General features: G+C 44.2%; 1 protein-coding gene and 1 non-coding gene across 19 annotated transcripts in view; both read left to right on the plus strand.

Annotated features, from left to right (window-relative positions):
- Positions 1-13751, plus strand: part of Ep400 (E1A binding protein p400) — a 99721-nt gene that overhangs the window by 64745 nt on the left and 21225 nt on the right. For 17 of the 18 annotated variants that reach the window (XM_048343171.1, XM_048343183.1, XM_048343176.1 and 14 more), the window contains 10 exons: positions 3389-3547; positions 4498-4592; positions 5037-5308; positions 5963-6165; positions 6377-6546; positions 8083-8279; positions 10096-10207; positions 11304-11447; positions 12988-13146; positions 13339-13422. In XM_048343171.1, coding sequence (XP_048199128.1) covers positions 3389-3547; positions 4498-4592; positions 5037-5308; positions 5963-6165; positions 6377-6546; positions 8083-8279; positions 10096-10207; positions 11304-11447; positions 12988-13146; positions 13339-13422 — 1595 coding nt within the window. The remainder of the gene's footprint in view (positions 1-3388; positions 3548-4497; positions 4593-5036; positions 5309-5962; positions 6166-6376; positions 6547-8082; positions 8280-10095; positions 10208-11303; positions 11448-12987; positions 13147-13338; positions 13423-13751) is intronic. The other variant, XM_048343181.1, reaches the window with a different exon arrangement.
- Positions 7532-7664, plus strand: LOC125349802. The gene has a single exon (XR_007210606.1). It is a non-coding gene; the product is annotated as a small nucleolar RNA SNORA49 (small nucleolar RNA).

Consider the following 13751-nt stretch of genomic DNA (forward strand, 5'->3'; position numbering starts at 1 on the left):
GCAAACACCTGAGGACCTATCCTGCCTGGTGGAGTGACTCGGGCAAGTGAGATGCCCCTTCAGGTTCTTTACCTTGCAGTGGTGTTAACAAGTCTCACCTTGTAAGGTTGTTGAGGATTTGATGTCACTTGAGACACCCTAAATACATTATAGTCTTTTTTTTTTTTTTTTGCCAGTCCTGGGGCTTGAACTCAGGGCCTGGGCACTGTCCCTGAGCTTCTTTTGCTCAAGGCTAGTACTCTACCACTTGAGCCACAGTGCCACTTCCAGCCTTTTCTGTTTATGTGGTGCTGAGGAATCAAACCCAGGGCTTCATGCATGCTATACAAGCATTCTACCACTAAGCCATATTTCTAGCCCTATGATAGTCTTTTTTACTTTTTATGTGCCAGTACTGGGCTTGAACTCAGGGCCTTATATTCTTGCTTAGCTTTATCACTCAAGACTAGTGCTCTACCACTACAGCTTGTATGTACATGCCACCAGTACTGGGGCTTGAACTTAGGGCCTGAGCACTGTCCCTTAGCTTTTTTGCTCAAGGCTAGTGCTCTATCACTTGAGTCACAGCTCTACTTCAGGTGTCGGTGAGGGGGTAAGGTTGGGGGTAGTAGTTTTGGATCTTGAACTCAGGGTCTGTCTGCACTATCCCTGAGCTCTTTTGCTCAAGGCTAGTGCTCTGCTACTTTGAGCCACAACACAACTTCCAGTTTTCTGGTGGTTAATTGGAGATTGAATCTCGTGAACTTCCCTGCCCAGGTTGGCTTTGTACCATGATCCTCAGATCTCAGCCTTCTGAGTAGGTAGGATTACAGGTGTGAGTCACCAGCTCCCAGTCACTTGCAGAATTTTGGTCATCAATTGGAGGTAAAGTCTGATGAGCTGGGCTCATGCCTATAATGTAATCCTAGCTACTCAGGAGGCAGAGTTCTGAGGATCATAGTTTAAAGGCAGCTGGAACAGGATAGTCCATGAGCCTCTATCTACAGTTAATCACCTGTAACCAGTAGTGGAGCTATGGCTCAAAGTGGTAGAGAGCTAGCCCTTGAGCAAAAAAGCTCAGAGTTAATGCCTGGGACCTGTGTTCAAGCCCTACAACCAATAAGAAAAATAAAAGTCTCATGGACTTTCCTGCCCAAGCTGACTTTGTACTGCTATCCTCAGATCTCAGCCTTCCTACTAGCTAGGATTACGGACATGAGCTACTGGTTCCCACCACAGTCATTTTTACCAACAGCATCTGCTGTTTGAAAATAGTTTCTTAATATTTATTTATTTTTGTCATTCGTGGGGCTTGAACTCTGGGCATGGCGCTGTCCCTGAGCTCTTCAGCTCAAGGCTAGTGCTCTACCACTTGTGCCACTTCTGGTTTTCTGGAGGTTAATTGGCGTTAAAGAGTCTCAAGAGTTTCCCGCCCCAGCTGGCTTTGAACTGCTATCCTCAGATCTCAGTCTTCTGAGTAGCTAGGATTACAGGTGTGAGCCACCGGCGCCTGGCTAGTTTTCTATTTTATAAATCAAAATAGAAATGATTGCCAAGCACCAGTGGATCACAGTTTGAAGCCAGCCCAGAGAAGCAAGTTTGTGAGAACCTTACCTACAACTAGCCACCAGAAACCTGGAAGTGGAGCTATGGCTCAAGTGGTAGAGCTCAGTAACAATTTCCACCCTGAGATTAAGCCCCAGGACTGGCAAAAGAAAAAGTGATGTTTGCCGCGTTCTTTTTTTTTTTTCCTTTGGCCAGTCCTGGGCCTCGGATTCAGGGCCTGAGCACTGTCCCTGGCTTCTTCTTGCTCAAGGCTAGCACTCTGCCACTTGAGCCACAGCGCCACTTCTGGCCGTTTTCTGTATATGTGGTGCTGGGGAATTGAACCCAGGGCCTCATGTATACAAGGCAAGCACTCTTGCCACTAGGCCGTATCCCCAGCCCCTGCCGCTTTCTGATTATGAGATGAATTGTTAAAGAAATGTCAAAGACTAGAGATTGGTGTATGAGAAATTATTCTCTTTTACATATAGGCATTTCCTTTTTTCCTTTTTTTCTCTTTCTCTGAAATAGATTCTTTTTTTTTTTTTTTTTTTTTGGCCAGTCCTGGGCCTTGGACTCAGGGCCTGAGCACTGTCCCTGGCTTCTTCCCGCTCAAGGCTAGCACTCTGCCACTTGAGCCACAGCGCCGCTTCTGGCCGTTTTCTGTATATGTGGTGCTGGGGAATCGAACCTAGGGCCTCGTGTATCCGAGGCAGGCACTCTTGCCACTAGGCTATATCCCCAGCCCCTGAAATAGATTCTTCATAGGTCACCTTAGTCTGGCAGTAGCTGGGACCACAGGTGCATGCTGCTGCACCTGATTAGACTAGTTTAACTTTTGACCAAGAGCAACATGCTTTCTATTTACTTTTTTTTTTTTCCCTTTTGCCAGTCCTGGGGCTTGGACTCAGGGCCTGAGCACTGTCACTGACTTCTTTTTGCTCAAGACTGGCTGGCACTCTACCTCTTGAGCTACAGCGCCTCTTCTGGTTTTTTCTGTTTATGTGGTGCTAAGGAATCGAACCCAGGGCTTCATGCATGCTAGGCAAGCACTCTACCACTAAGCCCCATTCTCAGCCCCTCTAGTTACTACTTTTAAAGAAAGTGAGGGAATGAAAATTTGAGTAGCTCCCTAAAATCAGTGTTGAATCATTACGTGACAGCAATTTTAGCCACTTCAGCCCCTTTGAGTGCCAGATGAGTCCTTAGCGCAATTTAGAAGTCGCATCCACTGCAGTTGTTGCCAGCCCTTCCCTTGCAGCTTCACTGGGATGTGGTACCTCGGCCATCAACAGGGCAAAGAATTTTTGTTGGTAGTTCCATGTGGTTAGATTCCATATCTCCTCAGGGGTTTGGATGTCAGATGTTATCAGATGTTAACTCATCCATGAACACTTTTGGTGGTCGTCTGTTTCCTTAGCACACCCTTGGAAGCAACCCTCCAGAGCAGCTGCAAACCCAGGGACACCTGGGCCAGACCCAATTTTTTCTGGCACTTCTTCAAACCACTTGATGCACAGCAGGCTCTCACATGGATCTGGGAACTGGGGCTCTCTTGTGACCATCATAGCCTTGGGAAAGCCATGCAACTCCCTCAGACCTGTGTTTGTATGAAGCATTATAAGGTGCATTGGTCTTTTTCCTGATGTTGAGCAAAGCAACTGCTCCTCAAACACTTCTTTACTGGGGATGAAATATTTCCATCTTCCTCAAAGTGAGCTTTGCATTGATCTGCTTATGTAAATATCATTTTGGGTATTTAGTGTGTTAGCTTGTTTATTTCTGTAACATTTAGAAGTGATCGGTGTGTGCTGTAATGAGCACATGCCTATAACTGACGCCTCTGGTGGACGTGTGATTGCAGGCAGCGTCCTCCAGATCGTGTCAGCCCCTGGGCAGCCCTACCTGAGAGCCCCCGGCCCCGTGGTGATGCAGACCGTGTCTCAGGCGGGTGCTATGCACAGCACCCTGGGAAGCAAGCCCCCAACTGCTGGCCCCAGCCCCGCACCCTTGACCCCACAAGGTAGGGTGTTCTGCTCAGGAGGAAGGCTTGGTATCTAGCTGCTTTCTGAGTCTTCTGAGCAATTGGGAGGTGTTTTGTATCTGACTGTAGGCCCTCTGCACATCAAAGCCATGCTGTGACTGTAGCTTCCTCAGATATGTTGTATCAGCTTGATTTATTCTTTCTCTTTTGGTTTCAAAGATACTTACATGTAATCATTCCCTACTGTTTTGAATTTTTGTTCTGATCTAATTTTAACAAGAGACTTTGGGAACCACGAGGAGACATTCAGCTTGTTAATGTCACCAGCACACTTACAGAGCATACTTAAAGTTCTTTGGGAGTGGGCCATGGGCCCCTGTGCATGCAAGAGTCAGACTTTTTGGGTGGCCTATTTACAAGACCTGCTGGGCTTCTAGCTCATGCCTCACCCCCTGCCAGTTTCTCCTTAAAGACTCCAGCTCTGCCAAGGTGTGCTCTGTCCTGAACCTAGTGGGTGGGTTAGATGTGTGGACACAGCAGGGAATATGAAGTGGCTCATGGATCTGCCCTCCTGAGCAGAAGCTACTGGTTTACTGGTCATTCTCTGTGTACTGGTTGTTCAGTGGCTTCTGCTTAGTTCCAGTCCCATCTCCAAGTCATCTCTGATGATGCTGGCAGGGCCTCCGTGGACCATGTAATGTTCTGCCAGGGTGGGCCAGATGAGGCCACATGGCTGGGTGGGGTAGGGTGAGCTACATGCTTCCATGCTTACCCAGTCACCCAGTGTAGTTCTGATTGTAGCTACGGTAATAGCTTCTATATGGTAGGGTCTTATGCTCCCAGTTCTTCTCACCCCCTTGAAAATTTGAGAGTCATCTATCATACCTACTTCAGAGGTGGGCAAGTCCCTGCTCCAGGCAGCCCACCTCTGGGACTGGACCCTGTACATGTTGGCTTTCCTTCTCAGCTCTTCACTTTTGCATTTGTAGTTGGTGTTCCGGGTCGAGTGGCAGTGAGTGCCATGGCTATAGGAGAACCCGGGCTGGCTTCTAAACCGGCCTCTCCTGCTGCAGGGCCAACTCAGGTACGTTGCCAAGCTATGAGGATCTGCACTGGCAGATTGTGAACTGCCAGTATGGAGCAAGAAACTTTCAGAAGCTATTTGGTATATGCATGCGGTGACAGTGAAGGCTGTTTGGGTCCATCTGGTTAGGAAGTTTAGACACATTTGTGCCCTCTGAATTATAGTCCATCGATTTAACACATAGTCCAATGACCGAAGAAATTGGACTCTACAGTTGAAAACATTTCTAAATTTTATTCGTCATGTTTTCCTGGGCATGAGAAGTAGTCTGTGACTTGAAAAGGGAGAGAAAGAAGTCTTCCCTTTTCTGCATCCTTTCTGTCACTAGTTCCTATGGAACAAATATTGTGTATATTGAAGTAGATGTTATCCATAAAGGGTTTGGTGAGGAGAGAACTTGTATTGTCTTCAGGAAGTAACTTTTTCATCATGTTTTTGGTAAAGGAGGAAAAGACTAGGCTTTTGAAGGAGCGGCTGGATCAGATGCACTTTGTCAATGAACGACGCTGTTCCCAAACCCCAGTATATGGCAGAGACTTGCTGAGGATTTGTTCCCTACCTGGCAGAGGAAAGATACCTTGGTCAGGGTCTTTTGACAGCAGCTTTGGGAATGGGGCTGTGTCAACAAGCTGTTACATGTTACCCTCAAAAAGTAAAGGTGATCTGATATTAACATTGAATCAGCGCAAAGAATCCCTCCAGGATATTCTTGACAGGTGAGTTAGACAACCTACAGATAAGTGTTCTGACCTTTTTGTGTATGTGTGTTTGTTCACTATGCTATACTCATTTTCTTTGTACCTTTTCCAGTATTCTTATTTCCATATGTTATCTCTTAGGACTTGGTTTGAAGTTGTTCTTCAGGGCCTATGGCTTGGGACCAGAGGGTCTTGTCACTGGGTCTCTCCATCAAGTCCTTTCAGAAAAACATTCTTTGAAGTTGATTACATGCACGACTGAATGTTGAATTCAGAACAGGCAGTAGTAGAACAGAAGCCATAATGGGCTGGGGCTGTAGCCAGTCTTGTCTGTCCTGTTCCTTCTGAGCCTAGGTCTTCACCTGTGCTCCAAGTTCTGACCCTGTGTGTAATTCCCTGAGTGTTTGGCCCTGATGTCTCAGTTCAACCTCGGGACTTGAATGAGGAGCCATGATCTAGAGAATGTCCTGTGCTGGTCATTCAGGATGGGCTGTCTGAGGTGGTCCGCTGTTGCCGTAATTGGCCAGGACTTGCCAGGTTGGCCCCTGCACTGTGATGAATGATGGCAGCCCGTAGTAATCAAGTCAGATGCTCCTGTTGCTTCTCTTGCCACTCACACTGCCAAAGCATCCTGGGTGCCATATTGTGACCACATGTGCTTTCTGCTCTCAGGGTGGCCTGTGTGATTCCTCCTGTGGTGGCTGCACCCCCTTCCTTGTGGGTGGCAAGACCACCCTCACTGTACAGTTGTGGACTCCGGGCCCTAAGGCAGAGCCTAAGGGAGCATGCTGCTCCCTATCTCCGGCAGCTTCAGCAGCTGACTGCACTGCGTTCGTTACAGTTCCCTGAGCTGAGACTGGTGCAGTTTGACTCAGGTATGACAGACTGTATTGGCACAGTTCATGACATGAGGTGTGCTTGCTTTGTACTATGAAAAATTGTTTTTTAATTTTCAGGAAGGATTTATTTTAATATATCAAGATAAAGTAGGGAGAAATGGGGAAACGGAGGAACATGTCCTGCTTCCCATGCTGGAAATGGAAGTAAAGGACTCCTGTAAGATGCTTTTGATGTTTCATTTCCTAGGAAAGTTAGAAGCTTTAGCAGTCCTACTTCAGAAGCTGAAATCTGAAGGACGTCGTGTGCTCATTTTATCACAGATGGTTCTTATGTTAGACATTTTAGAAATGTTCTTGAACTTCCATTATCTCACCTATATAAGAATTGATGAAAATGCCAACAGTGAACAACGGCAGGTAAGAAATAACTTGCCTCGTATGACTTGTTTAGATATATAACCTTGAGTCACTATGTTTTAGTCTCATTTCCCACTTAAGTATAAGCTTAGTGGTGCCTTGGCCCTTCTAAACAGAGAGGAAACACTTCCAAGATGGTTAGTCTCTTCCCTCCATAGGTATCTGGTAACATTCTAGGTGTCTCAGCTAGGACAGGCAGTAATGACTGGTAGGTACTCTAGGACAGTGCTAGTGTCCTTCAGGAGGTGACTGTGGAGCAAAGATGTGGATGCTGTTTAGACTAAAGTATAAAGAAACGCAAGTTGAGATAGTGTGCTTGTGTTTTGCTCATCACATTTGCTGAGTCTTTTAATTCTATTAGGCCCAGCAAAATGTCCTCTTACACAGTGCTGGTGGGAGCATGCTTTAGCAGAAGTTTCTTTTTGTTCTGTGGTACTCAGTTTTAATTTGGAGCCTCAAGTTTTCTGGAATTCTACCATTTGAGCCATGCCCCCAGCCCAGTATAACTTTTTAGAAAGCTACTGTGACAGTGTGGACTGCAGAAGTGGACAGCTACTTAATCAAGTAATCTCATATTCAGGTAGCAATACAGAGCAGCAGCAACGTGCCAGGTAAAAATTTATATACAGGAGAGCAAAAAGCTGGTTCACATGACTTGGCATTTTGTCAGTAAAAACTGTCTTTTGGGACTGTATAGGGCAGACTACTCGAAGTCCTTGTCCACAGCATTTCAGGACAAGCTTGAGTGCATGGCACAGGGGTCCCAAGTACGGAAAGCAGGATGCTAGCTGGAGCTCTTATGGCCCACAGCAGACTCTGCCCTCTCCCAAAGGCCTAGAGAGAAATATACCAGATTTATTATAGCAGTTTTCATATAAGAGTGTAGCAATTTATGATTTCTTCAAGTAATTGATTTATGGTTGAGAAGTTTCATGTTGTCAATTCAGTTCATGGTTCACACATGGGATAGAGGTACCTCTCTTCATGTCCTCATCCTTACTCCAGGGACTTTTGGCCTGTAGAGTGCCCTGGCATTGCCTGAGGATAGAGGAGAAAGCACATCTCCCTCCCCAGCAAGACTCTGCTTTCTTGTGGGGCCTACAGATTGAGCTGACAGGAAGTACAAGACAAAGCACAAGTGACTGGGAATGTGGCTTGGTGAAATGCTTGCCTAGCACGTATAAAGCCCTGTGTTTGATTCCTCAGTACCATATAAATAGAAAAAGCTGTAAGTGGCATTGTGGCTCATAGACTGCTAGCCTTGAACAAAAGAGTTCAAGCCTAAAGAGTGGCAAAAAAAAAAAAAAAAGCACAACGTCTCTTTTGTGGCTAATTAATGCCTGTGGTGCTGCTTGTACAGTGCGCAGGTGTATAGTCACTGTGGTGCCGAAGAGCCAGAATAAGATGTACAGACCATGTGTCTGTACCAATTTATAACAAGGTACCTTTTCAAATTAGGGGATGTTAGAAAGCTTTTTATAAGTCTCATAGTATTTTCCAGGAATATTAACACCTGAATATTTTGTTTACTCTCAGGAACTGATGAGGAGTTTCAACAGAGATAGGCGGATTTTTTGTGCCCTTTTTTCTACCCATAGCCGTGCCACTGGCATAAACCTTGTTGAGGCTGACACTGTGGTCTTTTATGACAATGACCTAAATCCAGTGATGGATGCCAAGGCTCAGGAGTGGTGTGATCGAATCGGAAGATGTAAGGATATCCATATATACAGGTGACTACCACTTAAGACAGTGTTGTTTAAATGCTCATCATGAGAAGCTTTGTGAGAGATGTATAGAAAGAACTGTGTTTCTAAATTTCTGTAAATATTTGTTATATTGTAATGCTAATCTGTATAATAAGTATTGCTGCACACTAGCTGTCTCTGAGCTAGAGAAGGATTAAGTCATTGTTTTCCACCTAGGAACAAGACAGTCCAGATGGGGGAAGACAGTTCAGTCTCTAGATAAGCACTGAAGGAAGACACCATAAGCAAGTAAATAGGTGAATAATAACTTGGGAAGTGTGAAATAGGTCTTAATAGTTGGAAAAAAAGAAAACCAAAATGCTCTTCTTTAAAAATGGGGAGGAAGAGAACTTAGGAATTTGATTAGTCAACTCCAGGTGGCAAAAGAGCATGAAAAAATAACCAAGTCACTGATAAGCAGAAAGACGACAAGTTTAATATATGATAAAATATCTGTAGACACACTAGGCAGATAGCAAGCAGCATGGTATTGGAAAGTGTTTATGGGACACAGGTGAAGTTTGCTGAAATTAAAATACTGTATCCTTTGCCCCATCATAACCTGTGGTGTTCAGATGGATTTTTATTGTAGCTGTGTTCACGTGGCACAAAGCAGGAACCGATGAGTGCCTGTGACAGGTAGATAGATAGGTTCTCCCTTTCAAACACTGGCTACCTGGAGGAAGAGATCAGAGAAACAAGCAAAATGCAAGTGTGCTTGTTAAAAAAAAAAAAAGTTGCCCCTTTACTTTTTACCTGACATGTAACTGTAGTCTCTCTGTACATCACCTTTATAATAGCAATTTAAAAAATTGGCCTGGGGGTAGCTGAAGTGGTGAAGCACCTACCCAACAGGTGTGAGACCCAAGTATTTCAAAAAGGAAGTTGCTCACATTGTGCATGGCATCACACAGATAGAAGGTGACACCATTTTACTGTGTGTTTGCAAACTGTGGTCAATGAAAACATTTTATTTCAGAGTGACCAGGATTGAGGTGGGTTCTCTCCTTCCTCCCAATGTTATATAAGTGAGTCATTTACAGTAAGCATGCATTAATAGGATCAAGACTGACTAGAGTTTCATTCTCCCCAGCATCTGGATTATCACTCTGCTCCATGCTCCTTAATTGTCTTTTGCTATATAGAGTACTTATTTTAGGATTTTTCTGGGAAAATCCCGTTTCTTAACATCATGTGAAAATCTTGTTGAAATTGTTGGAGCTTTCCTGAATTTTAGCATTTAGCATTAAAACAAGCAGTAATAGACAGGATAGGCCCACTCTAGGACCTGTTGTTCATTGTTACATGAGCTTATTTAACTCCTGGAACCCCTATGTATTCTGGGGATCAGCAGATCAAAAATGTCCAACTTATAGGAGAATGAAAGCTCTCTCTTGGGAGTGTTTCAACAAGCAGCAGTTAAGGAAATACTCATCTGTGCTGTTAAGATCAGAGAAAGTTTGAAAGAAGACATATGCTCGTGGTGAGTCCGGAAGGACTAAATGAAACATTTCCAAGTTGAAACTGACAGGAGAGGATAGTGCCAGGCAGAGGATGCCATGTGGGGCAGTGTGGAAGCTTATAGGGGACATCTTGCTCACCAACCTGCCAGGGAGCTAAGATTGGAGGGAGATTGAGTGTTGGCAGCCTAGCATCTTACAAGACTGTGAGCAGATGCTGTTTCTCTAGCTGACGTCCTATGTTTCCTGATGATTCTCTCTCTCTCTCTCTCTCTCTCTCTCTCTCTCTCTCTCTCTCTCTCTCTCTCTCTGTGTGTGTGTGTGTGTGTATTTTGTTACAGGCTTGTAAGTGGCAATTCTATTGAAGAGAAATTGTTGAAAAATGGAACTAAAGATTTGATTCGAGAAGTAGCTGCTCAGGGAAATGACTACTCAATGGCATTCTTAACTCAGGTATTTTGTTTGTTGGTTCATATCTGATACCTGGACTCCAACTTGTTACCTGACACTTTCACTCATTGGCAAGTGCTCTACTAACTGAGCCATGCCTACAACCCCTTTTTGTTAAGAATTCTTTGGGTTGGGTTCTGATGGCTCACTCCTATAAATTGTAGATCCTCAGGAAGCTGTGATCTGATGATTATGATTTGACTCCAGCCCAGGCAAGAAAGTCCATAAGATTCTTTATTTCCAAATACTCACTAACAAACCAGATATGGAGCTGTGACTCGAGTGTGTTAAAGTGCCAGCAGCCTTGAGTGAGAAAGCTAAAGTCAGGAATAGCACACAGGCCCTGAGTTCCAGCCCCAGTACTGGGTACCGATAAAACCTTATTTGGGAAGCTGGGCATGTTGATGCAGGCCTATAATTTCAGCACTTGTGAGATCAGGCAGGAGGGTGATGAGTTCAAGGCTAGCCTGGGGTACATAGTGAGACCATTTCTCATACCTCCCTCACTTCTCAGGGTGAGGAACAGAATTATTCTTCCCCTTCCCTCCCTTTCCCTCTCCTTTTTCCTTTCTTCCTTTTTTTATTTTGAATTTCCTTTTAATTTTTGTCTGTGTGGCACTATTGGGGTTTGAACACAGGGCTCTGTGCTTGCTAGACAGGTACTACTGTTTGAGCCATGCCTCCAACAGAATCTTTTTTTTTTGACGTGTACTTATGATAAATGATTGAGCATTTAAAATTACCTAAGTCTCAAGCTTAGGTATAAAATTACATTTGTAGCTGTGTGCTAGTGGCTCATGCCTGTAATCCTAACTACTTAGGAGGCTGAGATCTGAGGATCAAGGTTTGAAGTCAGCCCTGGCAGGAAAGTCTTTGAGAGACTCTTATCTCCAATTAGCCACCAGAAAACCAGAAGTGCCACTGTGGCTCAAAGTGGTAGAGTGCTAGACTTGAACAAAAATGCTCAGGAATAGCATCTAGGCCCTGAGTTAAAGCTCCACAATGGACCCTCCCCCCCCAAAAAAATCAATGTTTCTGGGAAATAATATGCTTTGTTTTTTTGGGGGGGTTGTTTTTTGTTTTGTTTTTTAATGTTCAGCGAACTATTCAGGAGCTGTTTGAGGTTTATTCTCCCATGGATGATGCTGGCTTTCCAGTGAGAGCTGAGGAGTTTGTAGTGCTTTCTCAGGAGCCTTCTGTGAGTGAAACCATTGCACCCAAGATTGCAAGGCCTTTCATAGAGGTAAGAATGAAGGCTCTTTGGAAACATGCTGTTTGAGTCCTGATCACACACACTTCCTCAATGTGGCTATGTCCTTTACTTGCCAGGACACTAAATATTCAGTCCTTACTCTTTGGTGACTACTTTACCCAAGTAATAGCCTGCTTCCCTTCCTTCCATTTTTACAATGTGGGCATTTCCAGCTGTAAAGAGGTGTAAAGGAGCCAGGCACCAGTGGCTCAGATATGTAATACTAGCTACTCAAGAGGCTGAGATGTGAGAACTGGTTTGAACCCAGTCCTGTCTGGAAAGTTTGCAAAATTCTTATTGCCAATTAACCACTGGCAGTAGACAGACCTTTAGTAGAACTAAAGTAGTAGAGCACTGGCCTTGCACAAAAAAGCTCCAGGACAGCACTCAGGCGCTGAGTTCAAGCCCCAGGATCAGCATCCCCCCACCCAATAAAAAAACAAAAAGAAAGATGGGGAAAGAGAGAAGAAGAAAGGAGGAGGAGGGGAACAAAGAAGAAGAGGAAAAAATGTAAAGGAAATAGTGAAATGTAAAGGAAATAGTGAAGAAGATGTGTCTCTCTTTTCATTAGTGCTTTTTAAGCCCTACTTGTTTATCCCCTGCTGTCTTGGTTTCTCCTCTGAAACAGCTAGTACCATGTGGCCACTGAGCACTAGAACTGTAGCTAATTTGCATTATGGTGTTCTGTGAGTGTAAAATATACAGACTTTGAAGACTTAGAATGTCAAGTATTTCATTAGCATTTTTGTCTTAGGGATAAGCTAAAGTGATAATATTTTGGGTATTGGGTTGCGTGAACTATACTGTTTTAGCTCTGGAAGAATTTAGGTTGTGTACCTAGGTCCCATGGTGGCCCTTTAGGATGATTGGCTTGTATGGGTGCATTTAAAATGTTTACCAAGGTTTCTTCCCTCCCACTCCTTGCTTTGGTGAAGGCCTTCGTCACCACAGAGCCAGGCCTCATAATTTTCTCATTTTCTGAATCCCTTCTTGGCTACCACAGCCTCATATCAAGGGGAGGGGCTTGTTTGTAGAGATCTCTTTCCTTCCTTACCATGGAAGGATCTGGTCTCTGTGCCTCTCTTATCCTGTCTGGCTATAGGGATGGCCACTGATTGGCTTCATTGCTTATTTCTTCTGTAAATAAGAGTTGTGTGCCTTGCTCCTTGTTTTCAGCTTATTCTTTCCAACTGTTTTTGACCAGGTGCTGCCTTTCCTGCTTTGGAAAATGAACTGTTCAGGAACACCCCCCAAGCCACTTGTATCCTCTCCCCCCCCTCCCCCCCAGCAGTTTTTCTATAGCCCAGGCTGGCCTGGAACTCACTATGTAGCCCAGGCTGGCCTGGAATTTGTGATCTCAAGGTGTACGATACCATGCCCAGATTTTCTCTAGAGCCTCAGTGTGACACAAATATATACAAGGATCTCAGTGTAGAGGCTCATTATTGCCTACCAGGTGAGTATTGACTTTAACCTATAAACCTCTTAATTTAGAAAGTGTATCTTAATAGTCAATGCAAAATTCCCGTAGGCCCTCAAGAGCATTGAGTATCTAGAAGAGGATGTGCAGAGGTCTTTGGAAGAGGCTGTACCTATATCAAGTACTGGTGTTGTGTTCTCAGACTCGGATGGCTCTCAATGTGATGAGGAGCCATCACAGCTGGAAGAGCTGGCAGATTTTATGGAACAGGTTTGTAGCTTTTTTTCCTTTAAAGCTAATTATTTTAAAATTTGGACCTTTTTTCTAAGATACAACTTGTTTACTTGACTATGAACAGTTACTTTTGGGATCCAAATACTGTTGAAAGAATTTTGTAAGGGACTTTATGGATCTTTATTAACTGGCTATTTACCCTGTTCAAAAATATGTTTTTTGAAATAGCTAACGCCAATTGAAAAATATGCCTTGAATTACCTGGAATTGTTCCATGCAACCATTGGGCAAGAAAAAGAGAGAAATAATGAGGTAAGAGAATCCATTTTTAATCACCTCAGTAAGTCAGTTTTTTTCTGCTAAATTTGATTTGAAGTAGATGTAACACCATTAAATTAAGAAATAAAACCAGGGGCTGGGAATATGGCCTAGTGGCAAGAGTGCTTGCCTCATATACACAAAGCCCTGGGTTCGATTCCTCAGCACCACATATACAGAAAATGGCCAGAAGTGGCGCTGTGGCTCAAGTTGCAGAGTGCTAGCCTTGAGCAAAAAGAAGCCAGGGACAGTGCTTAGGCCCAGGACTGGCCAAAAAAAAAAAAAAAGAAAAAGAAATAAAACCAAAGCCTTGCATTATGAGG

This window comes from Perognathus longimembris, chromosome 3 (assembly GCF_023159225.1).
Source record: "Perognathus longimembris pacificus isolate PPM17 chromosome 3, ASM2315922v1, whole genome shotgun sequence".
Classification (NCBI taxonomy): Eukaryota; Metazoa; Chordata; class Mammalia; order Rodentia; family Heteromyidae; genus Perognathus; species Perognathus longimembris.